Source organism: Puma concolor, chromosome A1 (genome assembly GCF_028749965.1).
Source record: "Puma concolor isolate L17-30 chromosome A1, mPumCon1.1.hap2, whole genome shotgun sequence".
NCBI classification, from domain to species: domain Eukaryota; kingdom Metazoa; phylum Chordata; class Mammalia; order Carnivora; family Felidae; genus Puma; species Puma concolor.
This window is the reverse complement of record NC_141667.1, coordinates 126643351-126669344: the sequence shown is the minus strand read 5'-3', so window position 1 is coordinate 126669344 and position 25994 is coordinate 126643351. Positions and strand designations below refer to the sequence as shown.

General features: G+C 39.1%; 2 protein-coding genes across 13 annotated transcripts in view; both read right to left on the bottom strand.

Moving 5' to 3' along the window:
* KLHL3 (kelch like family member 3) overlaps positions 1–25994 on the bottom strand; it is a 279397-nt gene that overhangs the window by 131846 nt on the left and 121557 nt on the right. For 9 of the 12 annotated variants that reach the window (XM_086703304.1, XM_086703339.1, XM_086703389.1 and 6 more), the window contains exons 2-3: positions 17791–17915; positions 13527–13640 (exon numbers count right to left, since the gene is read on the bottom strand). The exons of 2 other annotated variants lie outside the window; for them this stretch is intronic. In XM_086703304.1, the coding sequence (XP_086559430.1) occupies positions 13527–13529 (3 nt within the window). In that variant the 5' untranslated portion in view covers positions 13530–13640; positions 17791–17915. Of the gene's footprint in view, positions 1–13526; positions 13641–13888; positions 14042–17790; positions 17916–25994 lie in introns of all 12 variants that reach the window. One more of the 12 variants, XM_086703314.1, reaches the window with a different exon arrangement.
* Positions 5686–7452, bottom strand: HNRNPA0 (heterogeneous nuclear ribonucleoprotein A0). The gene has a single exon (XM_086703415.1). It carries the CDS (start codon positions 7133–7135, stop codon positions 6212–6214), a length of 924 nt encoding a protein of 307 aa, XP_086559541.1. The 5' UTR covers positions 7136–7452; the 3' UTR covers positions 5686–6211.

The window sequence follows — 25994 nt, the reverse complement described above, 5'->3', positions numbered from 1 at the left end:
ATGGTAAGGATGCTAACTTTAGCTTAATAAAAGGGGTCTTCAAAATATGAATTATACTCCTTATGGAAAGATTCATTAATATGCACTGATTATCATTTCCCACTTAGTATTTCAACCGTTTTGGTTTTCTAACATTGAATACTTTTAAGTTCTGCCTCCCTTAAGCTGATTTTGCTATCAATACTTCACAAAAACCATCAATCATAAAATGATGCAAAATAATATCAAAAAATAGATGATGTGCTTTTAAGGTCTTTGTGGTCTAGTAATGGCAAGAAAAAATGTAAACAGCCCAATACATCATGATCTGCATTTTGGTCTAAGCTGTGGAATGTCCTTGACCAACTCAACCTAAATGACAAAACTAGTGCAAATGTCTCTCATGTTTAACATTGTGGGTCAGTGAAATGACCCACAAAAAGAAGTCCCCACTACTGCTTATATGTCTGACTAAAATGCTAACACTCTATCATAATTGTTTAAATTCCCACCACCCAAACTAAACCGTGGGTATCATGTTGTGAGCAAGGGCTCATCCTTACTTTTTAGCTAAGTCATGTCCAATAAATTGTTTAATGAATTATAGGAACTCATCCAAAGATTCCTCTTCAAAGCTGTTACTGAATAATTACCAAACAAGACTAAAAACTAAGAGTATGAAATTGGAAAGGATCTAAGCAATTAGTCTCCACATCACAGGAAAAAGAAGTCCAAAGAAAATAAATTGACTTACCAAGGTTAAATAGTAAAAGAAAATAAGTGGACTTACCAAGGTTAAATAGTAAGATCTGAATTCACATTTCAACTGGAAATTGAGATTTTGGGCATTGCCCACCTCTGATCCAGAGTAAATCTCTCCCAGTATACCACTTCCCATCTGCTCTTTCCTATTCTTTCTCAGAGTTTCTTGAGGAAGTACTTAGCAAATCACTTAAAATTCAACTTTTATAAAAGCGATTTCTGCAGTGAAAAATCTCTATTCACACACAACTAAAATATGATGCTACACATTTTAGGTAGAATGAACTAGTAAAGAACAATAAACTGCCTATTTATTGCTGTAAAATCCCAGACCTTAACGTACAGTCCCTTCAGAATATAAGGGCACTAAGGCTTTTTTTAATGGAGATAAATTACGTATTTTTTAATCAACTTTCTCACAAAAATCTGAAACACAAAGTTGGGCGGAAAGTTGACAGAAGTAAAATTGAAAATGTTAGGACTGTAAATATCCAAAAAATCCTTTTAAGGCTCTAGCAGATTTCTTAGAGAACTATCTGGATACCAATATAACCAACAGCTTCAACCAGGCTGCCAAACTTGTTTTTTCTGCTTTTAAATGTTTAAATGGCAACACAAGGCTTGCAAAAAGTTTTAAATGATGAGAAGAAAAACTGGAAACATGCCAATCAATAAATTATGGTGTGTTTTTTTTACTATAGCACACCATAGAGTCATATAAGATACCGTGTAGAAATATGGAAGACCATCTTTGATGTTAAAATTCAGGTATATGCATATGTAACTATTCATCTTGCTATGCAAGCTATGCAAAGAAAAGATCTAGAAGTAGACTGTTAACACAGGTTATCCAGGCATTAGGAGAAAATGGGAGGAGCAATTTTCTTTTTCTCCCTTTACAATATGCTTTTTAAAAATAAGGGAAAAGATGCCTATTTCTTGCTCCCAATAGCTACATGATCTTAAGCAAATTACTTAAATTAGGTAAGCCCATAGCTAATACATAACACAGAGATAACAGATCTCATCAAAGAATTATTCTAAGGACTGAAATAAATCATGCACATAAAATACTTAACACAAGACACATAGCAAACATAATCAGCGGTACCTTTCTTATTTTTTCAGACAGTAATGAAATGTCCTAAGTAATATATATAGCCATCATATGGAAAAACTGGTAAACATTTCTGCAGTAAAAACTAATGGAGAAAACAAAAAGGGAAGATAGCAATATAATGGTCCTCATAGGTCATTAGCTATTATGTCACATATAATCTAGCTTTGAAAATTTTCAGTCAAATGTTTTCACTAAATTACCCTAAGGCTTTAAAAAAGCCACAAGGGAAGATGTACCTTTCTGTATGTATACTAAGAATTGACAAATACTTAAGACACCACAAAACTGGTACATTCTCAGTCTAGCACGTTTAACTGTGAGGTAACCATCTCACCAATTAAGTACACATTTGATCAACAAGAACATATCTGCAAGGATAAAAATCACTGCTCATAACAGCAGTGTTCATAACAGCAAGAGAAGAATAATTTAAGTTCCACCTCCCTTAAGCTGATTTTGCTGCTCTTGCTAACAGCAAGAGAAGAAACCTCATTCCATCAAAAGAAGGAATGTTTTAAGTTGTAAAAAGCCATACTATGGAACATTTACAGTCGACCCTATACAGTCGACCTGAGGAGCATACAAAAAAGAGCTAGCTGAATATACATCTATGAGTGATTATCCTTGAGGATTGGCTCATATTCGTAAAATACTTACTTTTCATTTAGTTTGATTTATAACCAGTTATTTGTTTAACCCTAATAAATTTATTTTTAAAATACACCAGCCCCAAGAGTCAATAAAACCTCGTATTTTCTATTTCCTACTAATATTGCTATTTTCCGTAACTTGAATTACAATCCAAGTGTTATGCAACATAACAATTTTTTAAGTAACAAATTGTAGAAAGCAGATTTCTTAGGTTTTACCTTTTAAGGGACTTTCTATTGAAAAAAACCTTAATGTATTTTCACTTTTAAGAGAAATCATAAAACAAAGGCACATCAAAGTAATCTGCAATGAGACATTAAGAAAAAAGCATTGCCCTACTCTGGTTTAGGGGCAATCTTTGTTGCCCTATTTCAGATGCAAACAAAATCAGGCCTTCTTAAACAGAACAGGATATTTCCCAGTGAACAAAACCTTACACTCAGTAAGTTGATCAAAATGGGAGAGACCAACCCAAATGTTATCTTTCTGGGTAAAATCCATATACCAACTAGATGCAATTCTGATCAAATCAATCCAACATCCAAAAGCCCACTTTCAGTCAGCAAAGACACAGGCACACAAAATTTAACATAAAATGCAAATTCTCAGTTTTGAGAAAAGCAAACACTTAAAAAATAAAGAAGCCTATCAAATAACTGACACTGCCACTTCTGGTTGAGGAAAATAATGATAAATACTAAATTTTCAAGTAAACTCAATCCTTTAGCCTTGCTTAAAAACAAAAATTTATCGTGAAGCAGATTTAAATAAGAAATCTATGTTCAAAATCGCTAAATTATAGGAGGAAACAATCAGTTTATCATTCTACAATTATCCCTATGAACATTAACCACCTGCAAGCTTAAAATTTAAAGTTACTAACAATCTTTAAATACCTTTGAAAACATTCAGTTAATGATTACAACTGAATTTATACTAAAAATACTGTAAATGCAAAAGTTCTTCACAAGAGGGAGAGAAAAAGTAAATTCATTTTTTATAATCTTTCAAATTAGACTCAAGCATGGCGCAAAAAAAACTGTATTCAGTATGGACTAGATTCTGTACCACCTCTTCCCATGAATTCCTTCTTAAATTTTAATGTTCGGATAGCTCTCATAGGTGAAAGGACTTAATACAACTCATTACCCCCAAAAAAGAAAAAAAAAAACCATCAAAAACGCTTGCACAAAAGTTGACAAGAGGAATTCCATAAAAACTAAATACCACTATGCTTTTGCCTTCACTAAATAACCAGTCCAGATTACAGGAATCTGTAAATACATGACAAGGAATCTGTAAAGGTAAAGACATGACAAGGAATTACTAATATACCAAAACAGCACCTTGAGGTGTCTAATTAACAGGTAATCCTTTTATATAATTCATTATACTTTCTAGAAATCACTATGTAGGGAAGGCAAAATGATAACCTTATTAGACTTTGGAAACCCTCCAAAAGTTGTTGTGTTCCAAATGACCCAGAAGAAATAGATCTTTCCACTAAAGCTGAATAAAAGGCAGAGTAATAAATATAATGAAAACTTTAAGCGTATCATTTTCTGCATCTTAGACGCACCCAAAAATCAAGACTCAACTACCAAATGAAAAAGCCCACATGTAGTGTTTCACTAAGAGTGAAAAATGAATTTAAGGAAACCATAGAACCATTGAAGAGCAAAAGATCTGACGATATTTATTCAATATGCAAAACATCTATCCCATTTGTCACAGAGGTATACTTAAAAATTTGTAGCAAGCATCAGCAACTACTGAGCAGCCATAATCTAGCCTAGCAATCTGGACCTTTCTTCCTAGCTCTCAAAAGGAAAACCCTAGCAATTAAGATTTAAAAATTGGCAAGAATTAGAGATTAAGAAATATACGGTAAATAAGAACTAAAAAAATGCCAATGCTAAAATAGTCTTTTTTACTTTAAAGCCCATTAATATCCCCTCAGAAAGCTTACTATATACATTTGGGCTTTGGAATTGCAATGTTCAAGTTAAAAATTTTACCGTAACATCAAATCAAGTGTACTATATTATAGGTACTCTGAAGCCACCCACCAGGTTATACATACTCTCACTCAATCATGTAAAGAATTGAATTCTTTATTTGTGATATCCATAAACGTTGCTATTCTATATTTCTATCCAGGAAAGCAATTTTCTCCTATATCATGGTTTTGTTTTGTTTTTTTTTTTTATAAACAACAACTTGAATTCTATTGCATGAAAGGGCTACAAATATACATTTGTTAACCAAGCAGAATACACAAATATTTTGCTTTACAACTTGCACCTAAGACACCAGTACATGTAGCTGGTTCATTAGTTGTCATAGCAATTTGGGGCCACTGCCCAAGCTATGCATAGCAGTTTACATTTTCAAATCTCATGTAGAAAGGGCAATTGTGATATGGATTGTTAACTACATTCCCGTAAAGCCCATCTTAGTTACAAGAAAATGTGTAACCAAAGTCTGAACAGATTTTTGATGGCAAAACTTGTAAAACTGATGCAATTATCCTAAACAAGATTTTTTAACAAATTGTTTTGCAGATACACTGCCATTCTGCCAGTAGATGGTGCTACAAAGGTGGGGGGAAGGATTTCCAAAAGGACAACAGTTCAGCTATAGGAAAAAACGTTTAAATCTGCTCTGAAAATACAAAAATGCATTTAGTTTAAGGGTAAAATATAACCCTTATTTGTAACCATTCATTACAGACAAACCAGTAAGAGGGATGAAACTAGGCCATCTGAAAATTTTTAAACAGTTTATATGAATGAAAACACATGCTTAACACAAACTATTTCTTTCGAGCTACACAGTACATACTTTGAAGTAAATTCTCATAGAAAGAAGTGACCAACCATGTCAAGATGATAAGGAAATCGCTTAGTACAAGAGATGGATGCACAGAAACTTTAAAGATTTTAAAAAGCTACATCCACCACTTCAAAAGTTTTGCCTGTAAGGTTTAAAATTCAACATGTCACTAGAAGGGCAACAGAGAAAACAAAAACAAAAACAAACAAAAAAACCCACCAAAGGACCTTTTAAAAGTTTCTCTAAGTACACATCAAGAATTAAGAGTTAACACGAAAAATTTTTAATATCCCTTAAAACGGTACGGAATGGATCCTAGAAAAAAAATGTTAGACATATACGGTCAAACACAATGATTTATTAAAAATAAAACGTAAAAATGATTTTTGTACATATGCTTCCAAATTTCAGGCATGGGATCCAAGTAGATTTCATAGAAAACGCTGTCGCCAGGTATCAAGTCCTTACAACAAAGTAAACTACCCCCCCACCCCAACCCCCGCCCCGGTTTTGCTACAGAATCAGCAAGTTCACTCCCTCCCCCCCAAAAAACACAAATTAAAACAAGACATTTTGCTAGTATAAAAACGACCAAGGTCCAAGTAATAATAAAAAAATAGAGTCCATCAATGACTGTAACACAAAAATGTGTATGTGGGGCCGAGTCCATCTTCAGAGGGAGAGACAAGAGAGGTGGCAGGCAAATAGGGCAACACCCCCAAGGATAAGCAGCCATAGAAGCGGCTCCCCCAAGGGCAAAATGGGGAAGGCGGTGGGAGAGGAAGGAACTCAGGAGTTGACCCTAGGTGGGTTGTTGAAAAGAGCTACCCCTATAGCCACTCCCAGGCATTTTTAGATTTTTTTTTAGAAGGAGCTGCCTCCATAACCACCCCCACCGCCATAGCCGCCTCTGTAAGGTCCACTGTTACTGCGACCTCCCCAGCTGCTGCCACCGCCACCGCCGCCGCCGCCGCCCTTCATGGGCCCGTACGAGGACTGGTGCTGGCTGTAGCTGCCGAAGCCGCCGAAGCCGTTACCGTAGTCGCTTCCACCGTAGGACGAACCGCCTCCTCCGCCTCCGTACGCGTTGTAGCCGCCGCCGCCACCGCCACCGCCGCCGTAACCACCGTAGCTGTTGTAACCGCCGCCGCCGCCCTTAGACAGGCCGTTCTGGTCTCGACCACCGCCGCGACCCCGGCCGCCTCGGCCTCCCCGGGAGGACCGGGAGCCGCCTCCGCCCCCACCGGAATGGATATCCTCCTTGGGGACGGCCTTCTTCACCTCCACGCGATGGCCCTGGATCGGATGGAACTTGACAACCGCGGCCTTGTCTGCCGCGTCGTGATTCTGAAAATACACGAAGCCGAAGCCACGCTTCTTGCCGGACTGTTTGTCGGCAATAATCTCGGCCTTTTCCACGGTGCCAAACTGCGAGAAATGCTCGATCAGGTCGCCCTCGGCCACGTCTCCCTTAAGGCCCCCGACAAAGAGCTTCTTAACCTTGGCGTGGGCACCGGGCCGCGCCGAATCCTCCCGGGACACCGCCCGCTTCAGCTCCACCGTGTTGCCGTCCACGGCATGGGGCGAGGCGGCCATGGCGGCATCGGCCTCCTCCACATTGGAGTAGGTCACGAAGCCGAAGCAACGGGAGCGCTTGGTCTGGGGGTTCACCACCACCACGCAGTCCGTCAGAGTCCCAAAGGCCTCAAAGTGGCCGCGCAGGCCCGACTCACTCGTCTGCACATTGAGGCCGCCGATGAACAGCTTACACAACTGGGAATTCTCCATCTCCACGGCCCGGGCCTTCCCCCCGCCCTGCGAGCTCCGAGGTTTCGCCGTCGCCGTTATCGTTGGCTAAGGCCTCCTCACAGCTTGGGCCCAGCTGTTGCTGGAGCCGCCACCGCCGGTCACCGACGGGGAAGGGAAAAAGGGAAGGGGAGGGAAGGAGGAAAAGAGGAAGGGGGAGGGAGGGGAGAGGTGCCGGCTAGACGGCGAGCCGAGGAGGCTGGAAGACAACCAGGGCTGCCGCTACCGCTACCGCCACCGCCACCTCCGCTCCCCTATCTGGGCACCACACAAAGAGGCCGCTGAACGCGCGCGCACCCTCCCCGAAGCGTGCGTCACCGCCGACGTACGGCAGCCTAGCACTGCCCGCCAATCCCTTCGTGGCTCCCTCTAGTCCCGCCTACCGCTCCGCAGCGCCGCTCTCGGTCACGGACTCCCCGCCCTCCGCGGTCGATTCAAGCCCTCGGCCTGCGCTGCTCCCGCCACCGCCTCTACAGTCCCGCTCTCACTCCCTGGCTCCCCCGTGTGCCCTGACCGGGGACTCTCCCGGCTCCCCGCGCACCTCCGCAATTCATTTCCTCCCAGCCCCGCGGCTGTTCCCAGTGTTTTTCCCCCCTCCCCTAGCCGTATCCCCTCGCCCAACTCCGCAGTGGCGTTCGCGCCAGCCCCTTGAGAGACATGTCAGTTCAGCCAATGATCGCGATCCGCTCGCGCCCACTTCCGTTTTCGGCCGCGGCTGGACGGGCGCGCTCCCCAGTGCGCGTTGGCCCCGGCGCCCCCTGTGTGGGGGACCTGTCTGCCACCCGACGCCTTGCCCCCGCCCTGGGCTTGGGAGTGGGGGTGAGCGGGGCGCGCTGCGGGTCGTTCCCAACGGATGCGTCCTGGGGCGCCACGCGCGGGCTTTTTGAAAACTTGACTGTTGGGGTTGGGGGCTTGGATTTACCCGCCGCGTTTCGACCGGGCCGCTACACCTGGCATCCTCGCCGCCCCGCCCCCCTGTCCGCACAAAGATGGAGGGTAGAGGCCTGGGAGGGAAAGGCGGTTATTAACCGTTCACTGACGCACCGACGTGCAGTTAAACACTGGCACGTGGCCCGTCGCAAAAGCGAGCCCGGGGCCAGGTGAAGGACAGCGACGTGCTAGAAGCGCTTGCGATTCCTGATCGCGGCGTCGCGCGAGACCCCCCGCCACCCTGCGGCCGGCCTTGAAGCCCTTCCCGACGCCCTGCTCTGCCTCCCTTAGCGTACTCCCACAGCTGACATTTTCATTTTACTTCAGGAACACATCGTTTTATGCTTCTGTGACCTATGCGATGCTTCCTTCCCAACAAAAACGTTAGCTTTTTGAAGGTATTTTACAACCGGGTGTCGGAGGATACCATACATAAATATCGCGCACCCCTGGGAACTACCTTACCTACCCTCAGGTGAAAATGCAAGCAAATTACCAAGGCTTCCATGTATCGAACCTTTGTGTCAAGCAAGATACAAGGAATGGGACATAGTATGAGACATTACATGACCAAGAGCCCCCAAAACCATGTGGTACTTCCTGAAGAAAAGGAATTCCTCACTGCAACCTGGAGTATTCAAGATTGAATGGTGTGAAAAGCGGAACTTGCGCTCCATCTCTGATTCAAAGGCTAGATAAAATTTCTACAGGGACTTTACATGAGCAAAATAAAGAGGAAAGGAAAACTATATAAGGTTCAAGGTACAATAGGTAGTTTGAAGCAAGAGGTTTTTGATAGAAAACCGTCTTTGGTAAGATAGGTTTAGAGTCCTTGATATTATGGAATGCCTTGAAATTTAGATTAAGTAGCTTAAATATTATTGCAAAGGCATATAGGTAAGCTTGAAGGCTTGAGAACAAAACGAGTCTGGCACTAGATATTGGGCAAGTCACTTAACCTTTTTAAAAAATGTAACCAGTTTTATTATCTGAAAATCAAAACAATAAAACACTCCCCTGTGTGGTAAAAATTAAATGAGATTCCATATGCAAACTCACAGTGCCTAGTACATAGTAAATGCTCAATTTATCTAACAAATATACCAGATGCTGGGAATATGGATGGCAGTCAACAGAGCCCTCACAAGAGCTTACATTCTACTGGAGAAAAGCAGACAATAAAAATGGTAGCGGTAAAGCCTCAGACTCTTGATTTCAGGTCAGCATCTCATGGTTCAGAAGTTGGAGCCCCGCAGAGCATGCTTGGGATTCATTCTCTCTCTCCCTCTCTCTCTCTCTCTCTCTCTCTCTCTCTCTGCCCCTCCCCCAATCGCACATGCTCATTCCCTCTCTCTCAAAATAAGTAAATTAAAGGAAAAAAGAATGATATATAGCCTGTTAGGTGATCAGTGTGCTCCTGATTAAGAGGAGGACAGTAGGAAGCTATTACATATTTGTCACAAAAAAAAAAAAAAACACAAAAACAATTCAGGTATGTCAGGATTTGCTAACTGACTGATGATAAAGAATGAGGAAAACAAAAGCATTCCTGTGTTTGGAATCTGGAACAACTAAAATTGCAGCCTGACAAACTAAGAAAGGAAAGTGTTCTAGAGGGAGTAGGGAGATGATGAACTGAGTTGTTAATGTTTAAGGTGATATGGGATATTTATAGGGCACTGTTTTCTGGGCTGCCCAAGACTACAGCTCATATGAAAGATTAGACCTTTAGAAATAAATTTTAGAGTCACACACACACACACACACACACACACACACACACAAAGTTACAACAGTAAAAGATGAATTTCTGAAGGAAAGAGAATAAGATCATAACTTATTTTCCCATCTAAACTGTAAACTCCAAGTAACAGGTCTGTCCTACATTGTTTCAAAAAATAATCCTCCATACCACCTAATTAGGAATCCACTAAGGGGTTAATTTCTCTTGAAGAGGAAAGCTTCAGAGAAGCTTTTGTCTGGTTAAAAACCTTACTCACAGAAGGGACTTACGGGATGATGGGAGGCAACACAATCCTGTTTGAGAGACATTATGAAGCCAGGATAAGTGCAAGGTAATTGGGATGTTACACTCTTTTTGGAGAGTAGATTGGTAAAGTTGGGGATGAATAAGCAGTGTTATACAAACACTTAAATGATGTAGTCAATCCCTACCCCTCAGATCATTCAAGAAAGAAAAATTTTTTTTCTTTTACCTTTCAGGTAATTGCCTGAGTTTGTTTCTTGGCTTTACCTTGCTTACCAGTGCCTTAGCCTTCAAAAACAAAACAAAAATTAAAAATCTAACTGAAGTTTAGGGGCACCTGAGTGGCTCAGTCAATTAAGCATCCAACTTCTTGATTTAGACTCAAGTCATAATCTCACAGTTAGTGAGTTTGAGCCCCTTGTCGAGCTCTGCATTGACAGCGTGGGATTCTGTCTCTCCCTCTATCTCTCTGCCCCTCTTCCTGCTCTCTCACTCTCAAATAAATAAACATTAAATAAATAAACTATATATATATATATATATATATATCTGAAATTTAGACATTTCCATCACTCTTGTAAGCTTGATTACAGTAACATAATTGAACATGGTGGTTACACAACTCCTAGAACTACACACTAAAAAAGGTATATTTTACTCTACCTAAATTATACCTAGAAAAAAAAGGATGGGGGAGGGTAGGAGGGGGAATGCAGAGAGAGAATCCCAAGCCGGCTCCACGCTGTCAGCATGGAGCCTGACACAGGGCTCCAACTCACTAACCATGAGATCATGACCTGGAACAGAAATCAAGAGTCTGATGCTTAACCCACTGAGCCATCCAGGCGCCCCACCTGTTTTGTTTTTAAGTTAAAATTAAATTTGAAATTTTAATTGTTTAAGGTACCACCATTCTGTGGTATTTTGTTATGGAAACCCTAGCAAAATAAGACATGTTCCATTTTTATTTACTCGAAGTACCTTCCAAGAGGGTGCTTTCCGTCATTTACGATGAGCTTCAGTCTTTCTAATGGACTCTTTCACAACTCATATCAAAAGCCTTAAAATTTGACCCATTCTTTCAAACCAGTAATTATGCCTCTGGAAATTTATGCTAAGGAAATAATTGAGGATCTGTGTGAAGATTTAGCTACAAGTATTTCAATATTGCTCAAAGTAGGAAAAAAATTGCAAACTGCCTACTTTCTCTCAAATAGCTAATAAAATAAGGAAATAATTATTCCCTAGCTAAAAATATTATGAAGCAGTTAAATTGATATTATAGAGGAAAAATAATGACTTGTGTTTGGATATGAATCTAATACCACCATGGTGATGTGTGAAACATCACATTACTTATTTTACCAAATTAAGTCTCATTCTGAACCCCATACTTGACAGAATGGCATAAATGTCAACAAGTCAGGGGCACCTGGGTGGCTCAGTTGGTTGAGTGTCTGACTTCAGGTCATGATCTCACAGTTCATGAGTTCAAGCCCCGCATCTGGCTCACTGCTGTCAACACAAAGCCTGCTTAGGATCCTCTGTCCCCCTCTTTCTCTGCCCCTCCTCAGCTCACATTCTCTCTCAAAAATGAATAAACATTTTTAAAATGTCAAAATGTCAGGGCGCCTGGGTGGCTTAGTCAGTTAACTATGCAACTTCAGCTTAGGTCATGATCTCACAGCTCATGAGTTTGAGCCCTACATCGGGTTCTGTGCTGACAGCTTGAAGCCTGGAGGCTGCTTCTCATTCTGTATCTCCCTCTCTCTGCCCCTCGCATGCTCACGCTCTGTCTCTCTCTCTCTGACTCTCAAAAATAACTAAACATTAAAAAAAATGTCAAAATGTCATCATTGGGGCTCCTCTCACATTTTTCACTCAAAGGCATCTGCCTCTCTCTGCTTCCCCTCTTGGGCAATGTAAGACTAGTACTCTGAATAAATGCTTTTTGTTTAAAAAGTATATCAAAAAGCCACCACAAGAATTGGCGTTAAAAGGGACTGTCCTGTGGTGCCTAGCTGGCTCAGTTGGTAGAGCATATGACTCTTGATCTTAGGATTGTGAGTTCAAGCCCCATGCTGGGTGTAGAGATTACTTAAAAAAAAAAAAAAAAGTTAAAAGGGACTGTCCTGAAGCAAGAGAAAACACAGACCTATTTAATCTGTGGAGATATTAATTGTATCTTATTTCACTGCTTGTGTATTCCTTTTCCTTGGATGCAAAGTGTAGGCTTTTAGAAGGGAATTATATTAATTTCCTTCACATGGGAGGAGATGTCAAAGAACAAAGGCATGGTATAAAAAATAATAGCTTCCCAAGTTTAGGAGAAGTGACCAGACAAAAGGTATAAGCTTCCAGTTACAAGGTAAGTAAGTCCTGGGGATGTAATGTACTGCATGGTGACTGTAGTTAGCAATCATGTTTTCCATATTTCAAAGTTGGTAGGATAGTAGATCTTAAAAGTCCTCATCACAAGAAAAAAAAATGTAATTATGTATGGTGATGAATGCTAACTCAACTGTAAGCATTTTATAATATATACATATATCAGGTCATTATGTTGTATATCTAAAAATAATACAATATTATAGGTCCATGATATCTCTATTTTTAAAATTAAAAGTTTTTTTTAAAAGAAGTAACCAGAAGCTTCTGGCTTTTTATCCACTGGAGGAAATGGTGGCCCAGCAAGTATATAGCCCCACCAATCCACCCCACCCTGCGCGCGCGCGCGCGCACACACACACACACACACACACGCACACGCACACCAATGCAGGCTGGTCATGAATTATTTTGAAAGCAAGGTAAACTGCCTTGGTCGTGGGACCAAATCCATGTTCCTGACCCCAAATAAACCTGGAATTCTTATATGTAAAACTCCAGTAACAATAGATACTAAATTTCCAGCCAGATGTGTAGGAGGTTGTGGTGGATTATTAGAGGAAGAAGATGTTACAAACTTAATGTTTTGTGTCCCCCAAAATTCATATGTTGAAGCCTAATCCTCACTGTGCTTTGGGGGCGGTACTTTGGAAGGTAATTAGGACATGAGAGTGATCTCTCATGAATGGGATTTGTACCCTTACAAAAGAGACCCCAGAGAGCTTTCTAGTCTTCTATCCTATGAAGACACAATGAGGAGATGGCCAACTACAAAGGAGGAACCAGGCGTTTATCAGATACCAAATCTGCAAACACCTTCCTCTTACACTTCCCAGCCTCTAGAACTGTGAGAAAGAAATTTCTGTTGTTTATAAGCCACCCAGTCTCTGCACTGTTGTTATAACAGCCTGAATGGACTAGTTCAGAAGACTTAACAATTTCACATTTCTCAGAATATCTCTGCCCTAAAATACACATACCCAAATACAAACACATGCACAGACTCACACCAGAATATGAGCCTTCTAAAATAAAAGCATTTAGAACATTCCATTTTTATTTACTCACCATTTCACTTAATTCATTCAAGGGCTGGGTACTGGGGATAAAAGTCCCTGGTCTCCATGAGCTCAACAATCTTGGGAGAAGAAGTAGTACAAGAGAGGTTGCAAATACAGTGTGCTAGAACAGAAATGGGCAGAAATCCAGTCTGTAAATTCTTCTGAAAGAAGCTAAGTTCAGAAGTAGGTGTAAAAGACAGGCCTCCAAAAAGGTAATGGCATGCCAAGTACAGGAAATAGTATGTATATATACTGTGTTTGGAGTTGCACAAGTAAATCATCAAAATTGTGATGATGTATTAGCTTCCTATTGTTGCTGCAACCGATTACCACAAATTTAGTGGCTTAAAAACACAAATTCAGGGGTACCTGGGTGACTCAGTCAGTTAAGCATCAACTCTTGATTTCAGCTCAGGTTATGGTCTCAAAGTTTGTGAGATGGAGCCTTGCATCAAGCTGTGTGCTGACAGCGTGGAGCCTGCTTGGGATTCTCTCTCTCCCTCTCTTTCTGCCTCTCTCTCTCTGTTTCAAAAATAAATAAATAAACCTTTTTTAAAAAATAAAAATAAATTAAAAAATTGAAAAACAAATTCATTATCTTATAGTATGCAGGTCACAAATCAAACACAGCTCTCAGTAGGCCAAAATTAAGGTGTTGGCAGGACTGTGTACCTTTCCACAAGTTACAGGGTAGAATCTGATTACTTGTTTTTTCCAGCCTCTATAGGCAACCCATATTTCTTAGCTTTTGACCCCCTTCCATCTTCAAAGCCATCAACAGCCAGTTGAGTCTCACACTGAATCATTCTGACATGGACTCTTCTCTCTCTCACATAATTCACGAAAATTTTTTATTTTATTTATTTTATTTTATTTTATTTTATTTTATTTTATTTTATTTTATTTTATTTTAGAGACAGCATGTGAACAGGGGAGAGGGGCAGAGAGAAAGGGAGAGAATGGGAGAGGGAGAAAGAGAGAGAGAGAGAGAGAGAGAGAGAGAGAGAGAACCTTAAGCAGGCTCCATGCTCAGCATGGAGTCCAACGCAGGGCTCAATCCCATCACCTTGGGATCATGACCTAAGCTGATATCAAGAGTCAGACATTCATCTAACTTGAGCCACCCAGGTGCCTCAAAAATCCTTTTATTTTAAAGTCAACTGATTAGCAACCTTAATTCCATCTGCAACCTTAATTCCCCCTTGTCATGCAACATAATATAGACATACATTGCAGGGATTAAGATGCGGACATCTTTGAGGTAACCATTATTCTGCCTACCACAGATGGGAATAAAAAAGAAGTCTAGAAAGGTAAGCAGGGTCTGGACCAGAAGTACTATGTATGTCTTTTGAAAAATCTCCTGTCTTTAATTCTATAAATAACATGATGCCACTGATGAGTTTTAAGGAAAAGGAATACAGAGATTTGCATTTAGAAAGAGACTATGTGTGGAAGAAAGATTAGAGTAGGGTATGACTTGAGAAATGAGCCCATTTAGAATACCCTGCAGTGCATAATATTGGTTAGCATCTCCAGGGCCAGAAGTAAGGCAGAGGTGGGAATGATGAATTATTTGAGAGATATTTAAGAGTTGGAATTGATTTGATGTGGTTATCAACTGATTTTAGTGGGTTAAGTTTCTTATTTTGTGATAAGATAGATCATGGTTTCATTCACCAAACTAGTGAATTTTAAAAAGGAGACAGGTCAGAGAATTGTTTTAGAGTTGTTGAGGCTGCTGCTGCTGCTGCTTTATCAGCCATAGATTGCCTGTCATTAGGCTTTTAGGCCACAGAGAAATATCTTTTTTTTTTTAATGTTTATTTATTTTTGAGAGAGAGACAGAGCGTGAGTGGGGGAGGGGCAGAGAAAGAGAGGGAGACACAGAATCTGAAACAGGCTCCAGGCTCTGAGCTGTCAGCACAGAGTCAGATGTAGGGCTCGAACTAGGGAATGGTGAGATCATGACCTAGGCCAATGTCGGATGCTTAACCAACTGAGCCACTCAGGTGCCCCTAAATATCTATCTTTTTAAGCCTCTCTTACATAAACTAATTCTAACTCATACAAAAGGATTCCATGATCTCTACTTTTGTCTTATAATTACCACTGGACCATCAATGTTATTCAATGCCTGATGCTATTTGTTTACATTACCTTACTGAGTCCTCACACGGATCTTGAGAGGTGTATTTTATTATTATGCCAATCTTTCAGTTGAAAAAACTGAGACTTTATGATATCACAGTGCCCACTGTCTGCCTACTATATACTATCCCACACAAAAAGTTTGTGCCCAAAATGTCAGGTAATATAAATGCAATGGACTGGAAACAGAAATAATAAGGTATAAGAATAAGGAGAAGGAGGGGTGCCTGGGTGGCTCAGTTGGTTAAGCTTCCAATTCTTGGTTTCAGCTCATACCTCTCACAGTTCATAATTTCAAGCCCCACATCAGGCTCTGCACTGACAATGTGAAGCCAGCTTGGGATTCTCTCTCTCCCTTTCTCTCTGCCACTCCCCCACTCACATTCACACTCTCTTTATCAAAACAATAAACAAATAAAAATTTTTTAAAAGAATAAGGAGGAGAAGAAATATTCATATCCTTCTGAACTTATCTTTCTCAACTTCAAAATTAAAAATTCTTTAAAATTTCAAGGAAGATATTACCAGTTTTACATCAGTAATGTGCTTACTTAACTTCACCTGGGCATGTATTGTCATAGTTGTAAATGACAATTTAAGCAGAGAACACTGTTGAACCAAAATTTGTATCTTTCAGTGTGAAGAGCCACAAAGGAAAAACCAAAAAATGGAAGGCCAAAAGGCAAAGTCAGAAGGAAAAAGGATAAGATAAGCCCCACCCTGAAGAAGATAAAATCTAATGAAGAGAGCCTTAGAACTTTTATTCTAGAACTTTTCTTCTTCTTCTTCTTCTTCTTCTTCTTCTTCTTCTTCTTCTTCTTCTTCTTCTTTAGACCTTTTATTCTTTATCTCCAAGTGATTCAGGAACTACAGTTAGAAGGATTTCATGAATATGCAAACTAAAACATGATAAACTAAACACATTTTCCATAGCTTCCTCCTAAAAATCCATTAAATGAAAGTAAAAAAAAAAAAAAAATTAAAGGGCATAAACCTTTGTTAGGCACTTAGTACCTCCCCACAATCATATCTTGAATCCTTAAACCCCTAATGTGACTGTATTTGGAAAGAGGGCCTATAGGGAGGTAATTAAAGTTAAAAGAGGTCATAAGAGTTGGGCCCTAATCCAATACAACTGGTGTCCTTATAAACAGAGAGACACAAGAGCCCTCCTTTTCTCCACGGGTACACAGCAGAGATCATGTTTGAACAGAGGATGAAAGTGCTGTCTGCAAACCAAAAGAAGAGGTCTCACCAGAAACCAACCCTCACATAGTACATTGATCTCTGACTTCTAGCCTCCAGAGTTATGAGAAAATAAAATTTTGTCATTTAAGCCAGCTAGTCTATGGTAGTGTGTTATACAGCTACCTAGAAGATAAGCGTTTGGGTGTAGGTGTATCAGACCTCACTCATTTGTATCTTCAAAGCTGCCTGTACATATCTTGCCTGCATTTCTCTAGGCAAAATAATACCAGATTTAGTAATTTACCTATGAATTCCATAAGAGGGTCACAGAATTATATTTCTTTAACATTACATAAATTACTTAACTTTTGGCTTTGAATTTTTTTTTAATGTTTATTTGAGAGAGAGACACAGAGACAGAGAGAGACAGAGGATAAGCAGGAAAGGGTCAGAGAGAGATGGAGACACAGAATCTGAAGCAGGCTCCAGGCTCTGAGCTGTCAGCACAAAGCCCAACGTGAGGCCCAAACTCATAAGCCGTGAGATCATGACCTGAGCTGAAGTCAGATGCTTAACTGACTGAGCCACCCAGGTGCCCCTGAATTTTGACTTCTATTTATATTACCCTAAAACCTTACATTTTTTTCTTTTTTCTTTTTTTAAAGTAGGCTTCACACCCAGTGTGGAGCCTAACATGGGGCTTGAACTCCCAACCCTGAGATCAAGTCCTGAGCTGAGATCAAGAGTCAGATACTTAATGAACTGAGCCATCCAGGCACTCTAAAGCTCACATTTTTTAATGTACTATTTTTACTTAGTCCAGTAAGAATTTCAATTTTTTTGAATATTTCCTTCAGCAAATTTATATTGGATATTTTACTCTCCATGAGGCATGTATCAAATCAATATGAAAATCAAGTTTCTAATTTTACCTGTTAAATCCATCTTCCCCTTCTAGTTTCAGCCTGTAGTAGAGTCGGGTATGTGGGCAACTTATAAATCTTCTCTTCCTCACTTATACAGAAAACTTGTGCAATGAGATCAAATTTCCATCAACCTAAAGAGTGACAGTACTGAGTGAGATTTCATTTGTAAACTGTTCTATACTAAGACCTATGAAAGAAGTAACATTCATACACGATATACATTTTGAGTCTTCAGGTATCTGGTCCCTCCTCACTTCTAAATTCATACTGAACAGAGCAAGGAATAGGTTAGTCTACTCAGTAAACTACAAGAGTGGTATTTAATTGCAACTGTTTAGTGAATTCAGATTACATATAAAGCTTCTGTGAATAATTAAGGATCTAAACAACATTTGTAGTTAAATGTTATTTATTATCATAATACCAGCACATTAACAGAGAAAATATTTTTTCAAATAAAACTAGGAGAACAGTGGAAAAAATAAAAATAGCCAACACTTATATGAGCAACAGTGTAATGATGATTAGAGCTATAAAATCAAGAATTGCATGCTCCTTGAGGAACTTAATTCATATGATACTCACTGGTTGAAACCTCTCAGTATATACAGCGGTGATTTGTTTGTTTGGACTGGCCATGTACATGACCTAATTTATATGAAATCTATTTTACTTTGTTGCCCAGGCTTCTGAATATGGTCTATTTTCCAGCTCTGAAATAAATATATAAAGCACAAAAGCACTTTTCATTCATCAGTATCAATTAAAGGAGTTTCTTTCAAGGATTAAAACTGCACATAATCTGTTAAAATTATAATAATTTTCTAATTCCCATGTAATTTTCATTGGGTTAGGAGATTTATTTTTAACCTGGCTCTCATATGATTATCTATAGCATCCAAGCAAAATCAGCAATACATTTTCTAAGTTTCATCACAAGTTCGAGTATGGTTTTATACAAACACTGCATTGCTCTTATTGGCACATTCAAAAATTCTACTAGAAATCCTAAGTCACATTATATCTAAGCATTTACTGTTGTTTGTTTTTTCTTGGATGATCTAGATCTTTATTTTCATTTTTTTATTTATTAATTTTTTTAAATTTATATCCAAGTTAGTTAACATTATATTGCAATAACGATTTCAGGAGTAGAATCTAGTGATTCATCACCTACATACAATACCCAGTGCTCATCCCAACAAGTGACCTCTTTAATGCCCCTCGCCCATTTAGCCCTTTCCCCTACCCACAACCCCTCCAGCAACCCTCAGTTTGTTCTCTGCATTTAATAGTCTCTTATGATTTGTCCCCCTCCCCGTTTTTATATTATTTTTGCTTCTCTTCCCTTATGTTCATCTGTTTTGTATCTTAAATTCTACATGAGTGAAGTCATATGATATTTGTCTTTCTCTGATTTCACTTAGCATAATACACTCTAGTTCCATCCATGTTGTTGCAAATGGCAAGATTTCACTGTTCTTGATTGCTGAATAATACTCCATTGTATACACATATATCCCACATCTTCTTTACCCATTCATCAGTCGATGGACATCTGGGCTCTTTACATACTTTGGATACTGTCAATAGCGCCATCTAAGCATTTACTGTTGATAAGTCTCCTCATCAACCTGAATTTCAATTTTCAAAGCAACTTCTTATTCTACACCCTAGAATCTTAAGAATAATAGAGCATGGATTACATGCATTAATGGTCAAAACTTTCATCTCACACATGTGGCCCAGAGAGCTGAAATGGTATGTCTAGAGCCACACAAATAGGTAGTGGCAGAGTTACAACTTCTAATCTGCAGTCAACAACTTTTTCACACATGCTAATCCCGTAACACTCTTGCTGGTACAGTTTCTGTGTCGCTTTCCTTATTTAGAAAATAAAAACATTGTTAAAGCAGAAGATGGATCGTCATTCTGTACTTTCGGTTATCATTTATCTGAAGTCTACTGACAGCTTGTCACAGGTAAGTCTCAGGGCTCAATTTCTCCTGACTCAAATTAAAAGAAATATGAGGTTTGGGTATTTGAATGAGATTTTGCATCTAGAAGATAAAGCTGCAAGAAAACTGAAACTAAACTGGTATTTACTCTAGACCTGCTCCTGCCCTAACTCAGCTTAGGAAGCAGTAGGAAAGGGGAGCGAGCAGAAAGGCACCTTCACCTACCAAATAGCAGACTAACTTGTTCCTTCCTCTCCACTATATTTTAGCTTTTGGGTTAGAAAGAGTAATGGAAAACCAAGTTTGTTGAGACATCCTGAGTTCATCCGGCATTAATTTCTAGAGGCATGTATCACACAACAATATCCCACTTCTTTTACAGAAAGGGTACAATTAAAGACTTAGGCTGAATTTTTCTCGGAAAAAAAAAATGTCTTTTCATGTGTAAGTATTTTTTCCAAGATCTTAAGAGCTACAAACATGTATGGGTAAGAATGAAAGTCACTTCATACTTCTAGGTGAAAGAAAAACCATATTCTTTTTCTATTATCAAATTAAATCTCATCCCAAGCCATCACTCCTTAGGTTGATGGAAATTTAACTTCAGTCAATACTGGGGCCACGTCCTGTCCCAAAACAAAAACGTCAGATTTTACACAGTCCAGAATACTCACAGATAATCCTCTGACCTTTGGTCACTGCTGACAGGTTCTTTGTCTAAGACCACAGGATCACTGACGGGAAGATGGTTCTGCTGCTTCCTGAAATTTACCTCTCAACTGCAGCTGGAACTCCTTACCAAGGGCAGGAGCCCCAACACAAATGTTGAGGTACCCACTTTACCACAAAGTCATTCCACAGTAAAGACAGGTCACATTCCCAAGAGGTTACAATGGAGCAGCACAGAGGGACTGGATCCTGGTTGCCACTACTCTGTGGAGTTCTCCCTCCCCAAATAAATCTCTCTTTGAGTTTCCAAAGTAGATTCTCCTCTTGGATTCCTGCTTCTCTCCCATCTTGAGACTACGTAGCATAAGCCCTTCAAAGACTCTACCTTTAAAAAACAGAAGGCAACTGTACTGCTTTGGTCCTACTGAACAAAAGCTCAAAGAAAGAAAGCAGAAAAGCATTCTTGGAATAGGGCAGGAAAACAGAACAAAAGGCAAATTAATATCTCAATAAATTATCCTATCACATGTGTCCTTTTTGCTAAATTATTTGAGAGCAGATACAAAAGAGGCCACCTTCTCCAACCCTCTTCACATTTCTGAGGTGTGCCTTCTGCAGGTGTAAGTTTACTTACTCTGTGACTAAACTCTGAGGTCAAGAAGCATCCCGTGTCAGTTTCTAGACATCCTCATTAATGTTGTGCTCTTGATTATCAGTTTTAGGGACATAAAAGTGAACTATCACATGTCCCCCATGTCAGTGAATGACACCACCATCCAGCTGAGGTTACTAGATGTCTTTTCTCTTGACAGCTAGACCACCACCAATTCCACACTTTCCAGATACAGTGAATTGCTCTCAATTCTCCTAAAAGTCATACTCTCTGAGCTGCAGGCCTTTGCATATGTGACACCCTCTGTCTAAATAATGCTGAACAGGCTTTTTCAGAGTATAGTGCAAATATACAGAAGGATAATATTTGTACAACCTCAGTGATAAACTGGGAAGAATTTGGATTATCTATATAGGCCTTGTTGAAAAAAGTTCAGTAGGGAAGATATTCAATAAGATATCAAAGCTTTTTCATGAGAAGCTTTAGCTTGCTCATTTATACATAACAGTTCTTTTTATTTTAAAATAATTCCAAATGTATTCAAAAGTTGCAACAATAATAGTACAAATAATTTTTATCCTGAAACAATAAATTGCCAATATGATGCCCCAGTGCCCATGCTAAAACTTTAGTGTATAATTGCTATAAATAACATTCTCAAGCACCTGAGAGGCTCAGTTGGGTAAGCATCTGACTCTTGGTTTCAGCTCAGGTCATGATCACACAGTTCGTGGGATCAAGCCCTGTGTGGGCTCTGCGCTGACAGCACGGAGACTGTCTGGGATTCTCGCTTTCCTTTCTCTCTTTCTCGAAATAAATAAATAAACTTAAAAAAAAAGAACATTCTCCTCCATAACTACAAGACAACCAATACAATCAGGACTAATGCTGACCTATCATTATCAACTAATCCACAAGCCCTGTTTCAATAATCATCCCAATAATGTGAAGGTTCTAGTCCAGGAACACGTGTTGTATTTAGTTTTCATGTCTATTTAAGTCCCTTTCAATCTATAACAGTATACAATCTTTCCTTGACTTTGATTAGGAGCCCAGTTATTTTGTATAATGTCCCTCAATTTGGATTTGTCAGATTTCCCTCATCATTAGATTATTTATTTGGGGCAGGAGTATCACTGAGATGACATGTGCACCTATCAGGTGGCATATGATTTCTATTTGTGTCATTACGGGTGATATTAACTTTGATCACTCAATTAAGGTAGTATCTGCCAGATTTATCCACCGTAAAGTTGCTTTTTAGTCTTTTGTAACTATTAAGTATTTTTCAGGAAGGTATTTTGAGAATACATAATATCCCCTTCTTTCACCCAACTTTCATCCACTAGTTTTTAATATTCATTGATGCTTCCTGGCTCAATTATTATGATGATGATTTTAAAATGGTAGCTTTCCAACTCAATCATTCACTCCACACTTGTTAATTCTCTCACCTCAATTATGTATTCATTTGTTTATATCAGTATGGACTCATGGGTTCCTATTTATTCAATGGATTATGAACTGATGTTATTATTTATTTTGATGCTCAAAGTATCCAGATTTGGCAACTAGAAACTCATTCAAACTGACATCTGCATCCCTCTGACTTGTTCCCATAATTCTTTAAGCACTTTTTACTTTCATGCTTAACAAGATATTTCTGGCTCATCTTGGACTTTCCCTGCCTGACGCTGAAATCAGCTATTTCTCCAGGTAGTCTTGGTTCCCTTTAGTGGAGAATGGTGCTTAGAAATCAAAATATGACACTAGATGGGTTCACTGCTATTAGGGGTACTGCTGGTCCCAGAGATGGAAAATATATGGATGTATGTATACACAGAGCATATTATTTATACACATATATCACATGTACATAATTCATGCATTTACATCAACATCTCTATATTTATCTATGTATCTATCAAACCCTGAGTTCACATCACTACCTCCAATTCCAATCCAGTAATACAGAATTATTGAAGTTTTTTTTTTTCCTATTTCATATTTAGAACTCTCTCCTCTAACAGTGAAAAACTTGGCTGCTATTATCCTCAATATATTTAGTTATTGACTCAATCCTGCCTGTATGTAATCAACTTCCCACCCTGCCACCATCATCTCACAAAGAAGTCCTCCTTACCCTGTTCAGATTCTGATACATTATTGGCCCATCACTGCTGCCACATGCCCCTCTCATATGGATGCCCCCCTAATCCTACTGGGCTTCAATACCCTATGCCAGGCGACTCCAGCCTTCTGCACACATTCTCTCCCCCACCCCAATCAAGCTCTGACAGATGGTGCCAGGCCAGCAATCACTCTTCTCACCCCACTTAGGTAGCCAATGTTTATTAGTGAGCTACCACCTCCCAAACTAAATACCTTATTTTTCTCACTCAAGCTCCAAATTCTTATGCAAGATCACTGCTGTCACCATCATCCTGTGCCAGTAATCTCTTCACCTCTCTCGAGCTTCCAACAACCAAATAGGCTGCTTTCTTCTTCCCCCTCATAGACTCCCTCCTCACTCCACTCATGTTCTGATACCCCATGTCAGATAGCCTCTTCCCCCCCCACCCAACTCTGATGCAAATGCCTAGTTTGCTTAGCCCTACTTAATTGTTTAAATTAAATTATTTAAAAATGAAGAAAGGAAGGAGGAATGTAAACAGGTTATAATTGAAATGGCCACGTGCAATTATTGCTAAAGAATTTTTAATGATAATCTCTTCAATTTTTGACATTCGCCATCCACAAGAAACTATTTGTGGGTAGGTACATGAAAATTTTTAAATTTGTTATAAACATTCTAAAGTGAACAGTCCTATTTATAATTGCATCAAAAAGAATAAAATACCTAGGACTAAACTTAACCAAAGAAGTAAAAGACCTGTACATTGAAAATCATAAGCTACTGATGACAAAAACTGAAGATCACACAAATAAAATGCAAAGATATTCCATGACCATGGATTGTTAAATGTCCATACTACCCAAAGGAATCTACAGATTCAACATAATCCCAAACAAAATTGCAAAGATATTTTTCACAGAAATAGAACAAACAATCCCCAATTTTGTACGAAACCACAGAAAACTGTGAATTGCCAAAGCAGTCTTGGGAAAGAACAAGCTAGAAGCAGCATAATTCCTGATTTCAAACTCTATTACAAAGCTACAGTAATTAAAACAGTATGATACTGGTATGAAAACAGACACAAAGATCAATGGAATAAAACAGAGAGCCCAAAAATAAACCCATGCATATATGATCAATTAACTTATGACAAAAGAGCCAAGATTATACAATGGGGAAAGGATAATCTCTTTAATAAATGGTGTTGAAAAAACTGGACAGCCACAGGCAAAAGAATGAAACTGGACCAGTGCCCTAAACCATACATAAAGATAATCTCAAAATGGATTAAAGATTGAATGCAAGACCTGAAACCATAAAACTCCTAGAAAAAAACACAGAAGGCAAGCTCCTTAACATGCGTGTTGACAATAATTTTTGGGATTTGACACCAAAAGCAAAAATGAACAAGTGGGAGTACATCAAACAAAAAAGTTTCTGTTGATTTCATCAAAAAATGAAAAGGCAACCTATGGAATGGGAGAAAATATTCACAAATCATATATCTGATAAGGGTTATACAAAATACATAAAGAACTCATACAACTCAATAGAAAAAAACCCAATTTAAAAATGGGCAAAGAAGGGAGTCTGGGTGGCTCAGTCGGTTAAACACCCAAGTCTTGATTTTGACTCAGGTCATGATCTCAGGGTTGTGGGATTGAGTCCTGTGTCAGCCCTCACTGGGTGTGGAGCCTGCTTAAGATTCCCTCTCTCCCTCTCCCTCTGGCCCTCCCCCCACTCATGCCACATGTGCATGTACACTCTCTCTCAAAAATAAATTTTAATTTTAATTTTTTTAATTAAAAAAAATTTTTTTAAATAATAAAAATGGGCAAAGAATCTAAATAAAAATTTTGTTAAAGATGACATACAAATAGCCAACAGGTGTTTGTTCAACACATGAACAGCAAATGAAAAAGTGCTCAACATTACTAATGATCATGAAAATGCAAATCTAAACCAAAGGGAGCTATCACCCCTCTCCTGTTAGAATGGCTAATATCAAAAAGACAAGAAATAACAAGTGTTGCCAACAATGTGGAGAAAAGGGAACTCTTGAGCACTGTTTTGGTACAGCCACTATAGAAAACAGCATAGAGGTTCCTTAAAAAATTAACAAAAGAACTACCCATATGATCTAGCAATTCTACTTCAGGGTATTTATCTGAAGGCAATGAAATCACTCTCTAAAAGGTATCTGTACCCTAACATTCCTTGTAGCATTATTTATAATAACCAAGACATGGAAATAAACTAAATGTCCACTGATTTTTGAATGGATTTTTTAAATGTGGTATATATATACGGTGGAATATTTTTCAGCCATAAAAAGAAGGATATTATGTTGAAATAACATGAATGGACTTGAGGGCAATATGCTAACTGAACTAAGTCAGACCAAAAACAAAACAAAACAAAAACACAAAACAACAATACTGTATAATCTCATATGTGGAATCTTAGGAAAATAACCTCAAAGATACAGAGAACAGACTGGTTGCTAGACAAAGGAAGTGGGGAGAGGAGGGATAAAACAGATTAAGGTGGGTGAAAGGTACAAATTTCTAGTTATAAGATAAATAAGTGCTGTGGATGTAAAGTACAACATGATGACTATAGTTAACAATACTGTACTGTATACTTTAGCTCTTTGGTTAGGTGTATCCTAGGTATTTTATGGGTTTTGGTGCAATTATAAATAGGATCAATTCCTTAATTTCCCTTTCTGCTGCTTCGCTATTGGTGTATAGAAATGCAACTGATTTCTGTGCATTGATTTTATATCCTGTGACTTTGCTGAATTCATGAATCAGTTCTAGCAGTTTGC

Excerpts from the sequence above, each read along its gene's own strand:
- HNRNPA0 (XM_086703415.1), bottom strand. The coding sequence starts at position 7,135 with ATGGAGAATTCCCAGTTGTGTAAGCTGTTCATCGGCGGCCTCAATGTG.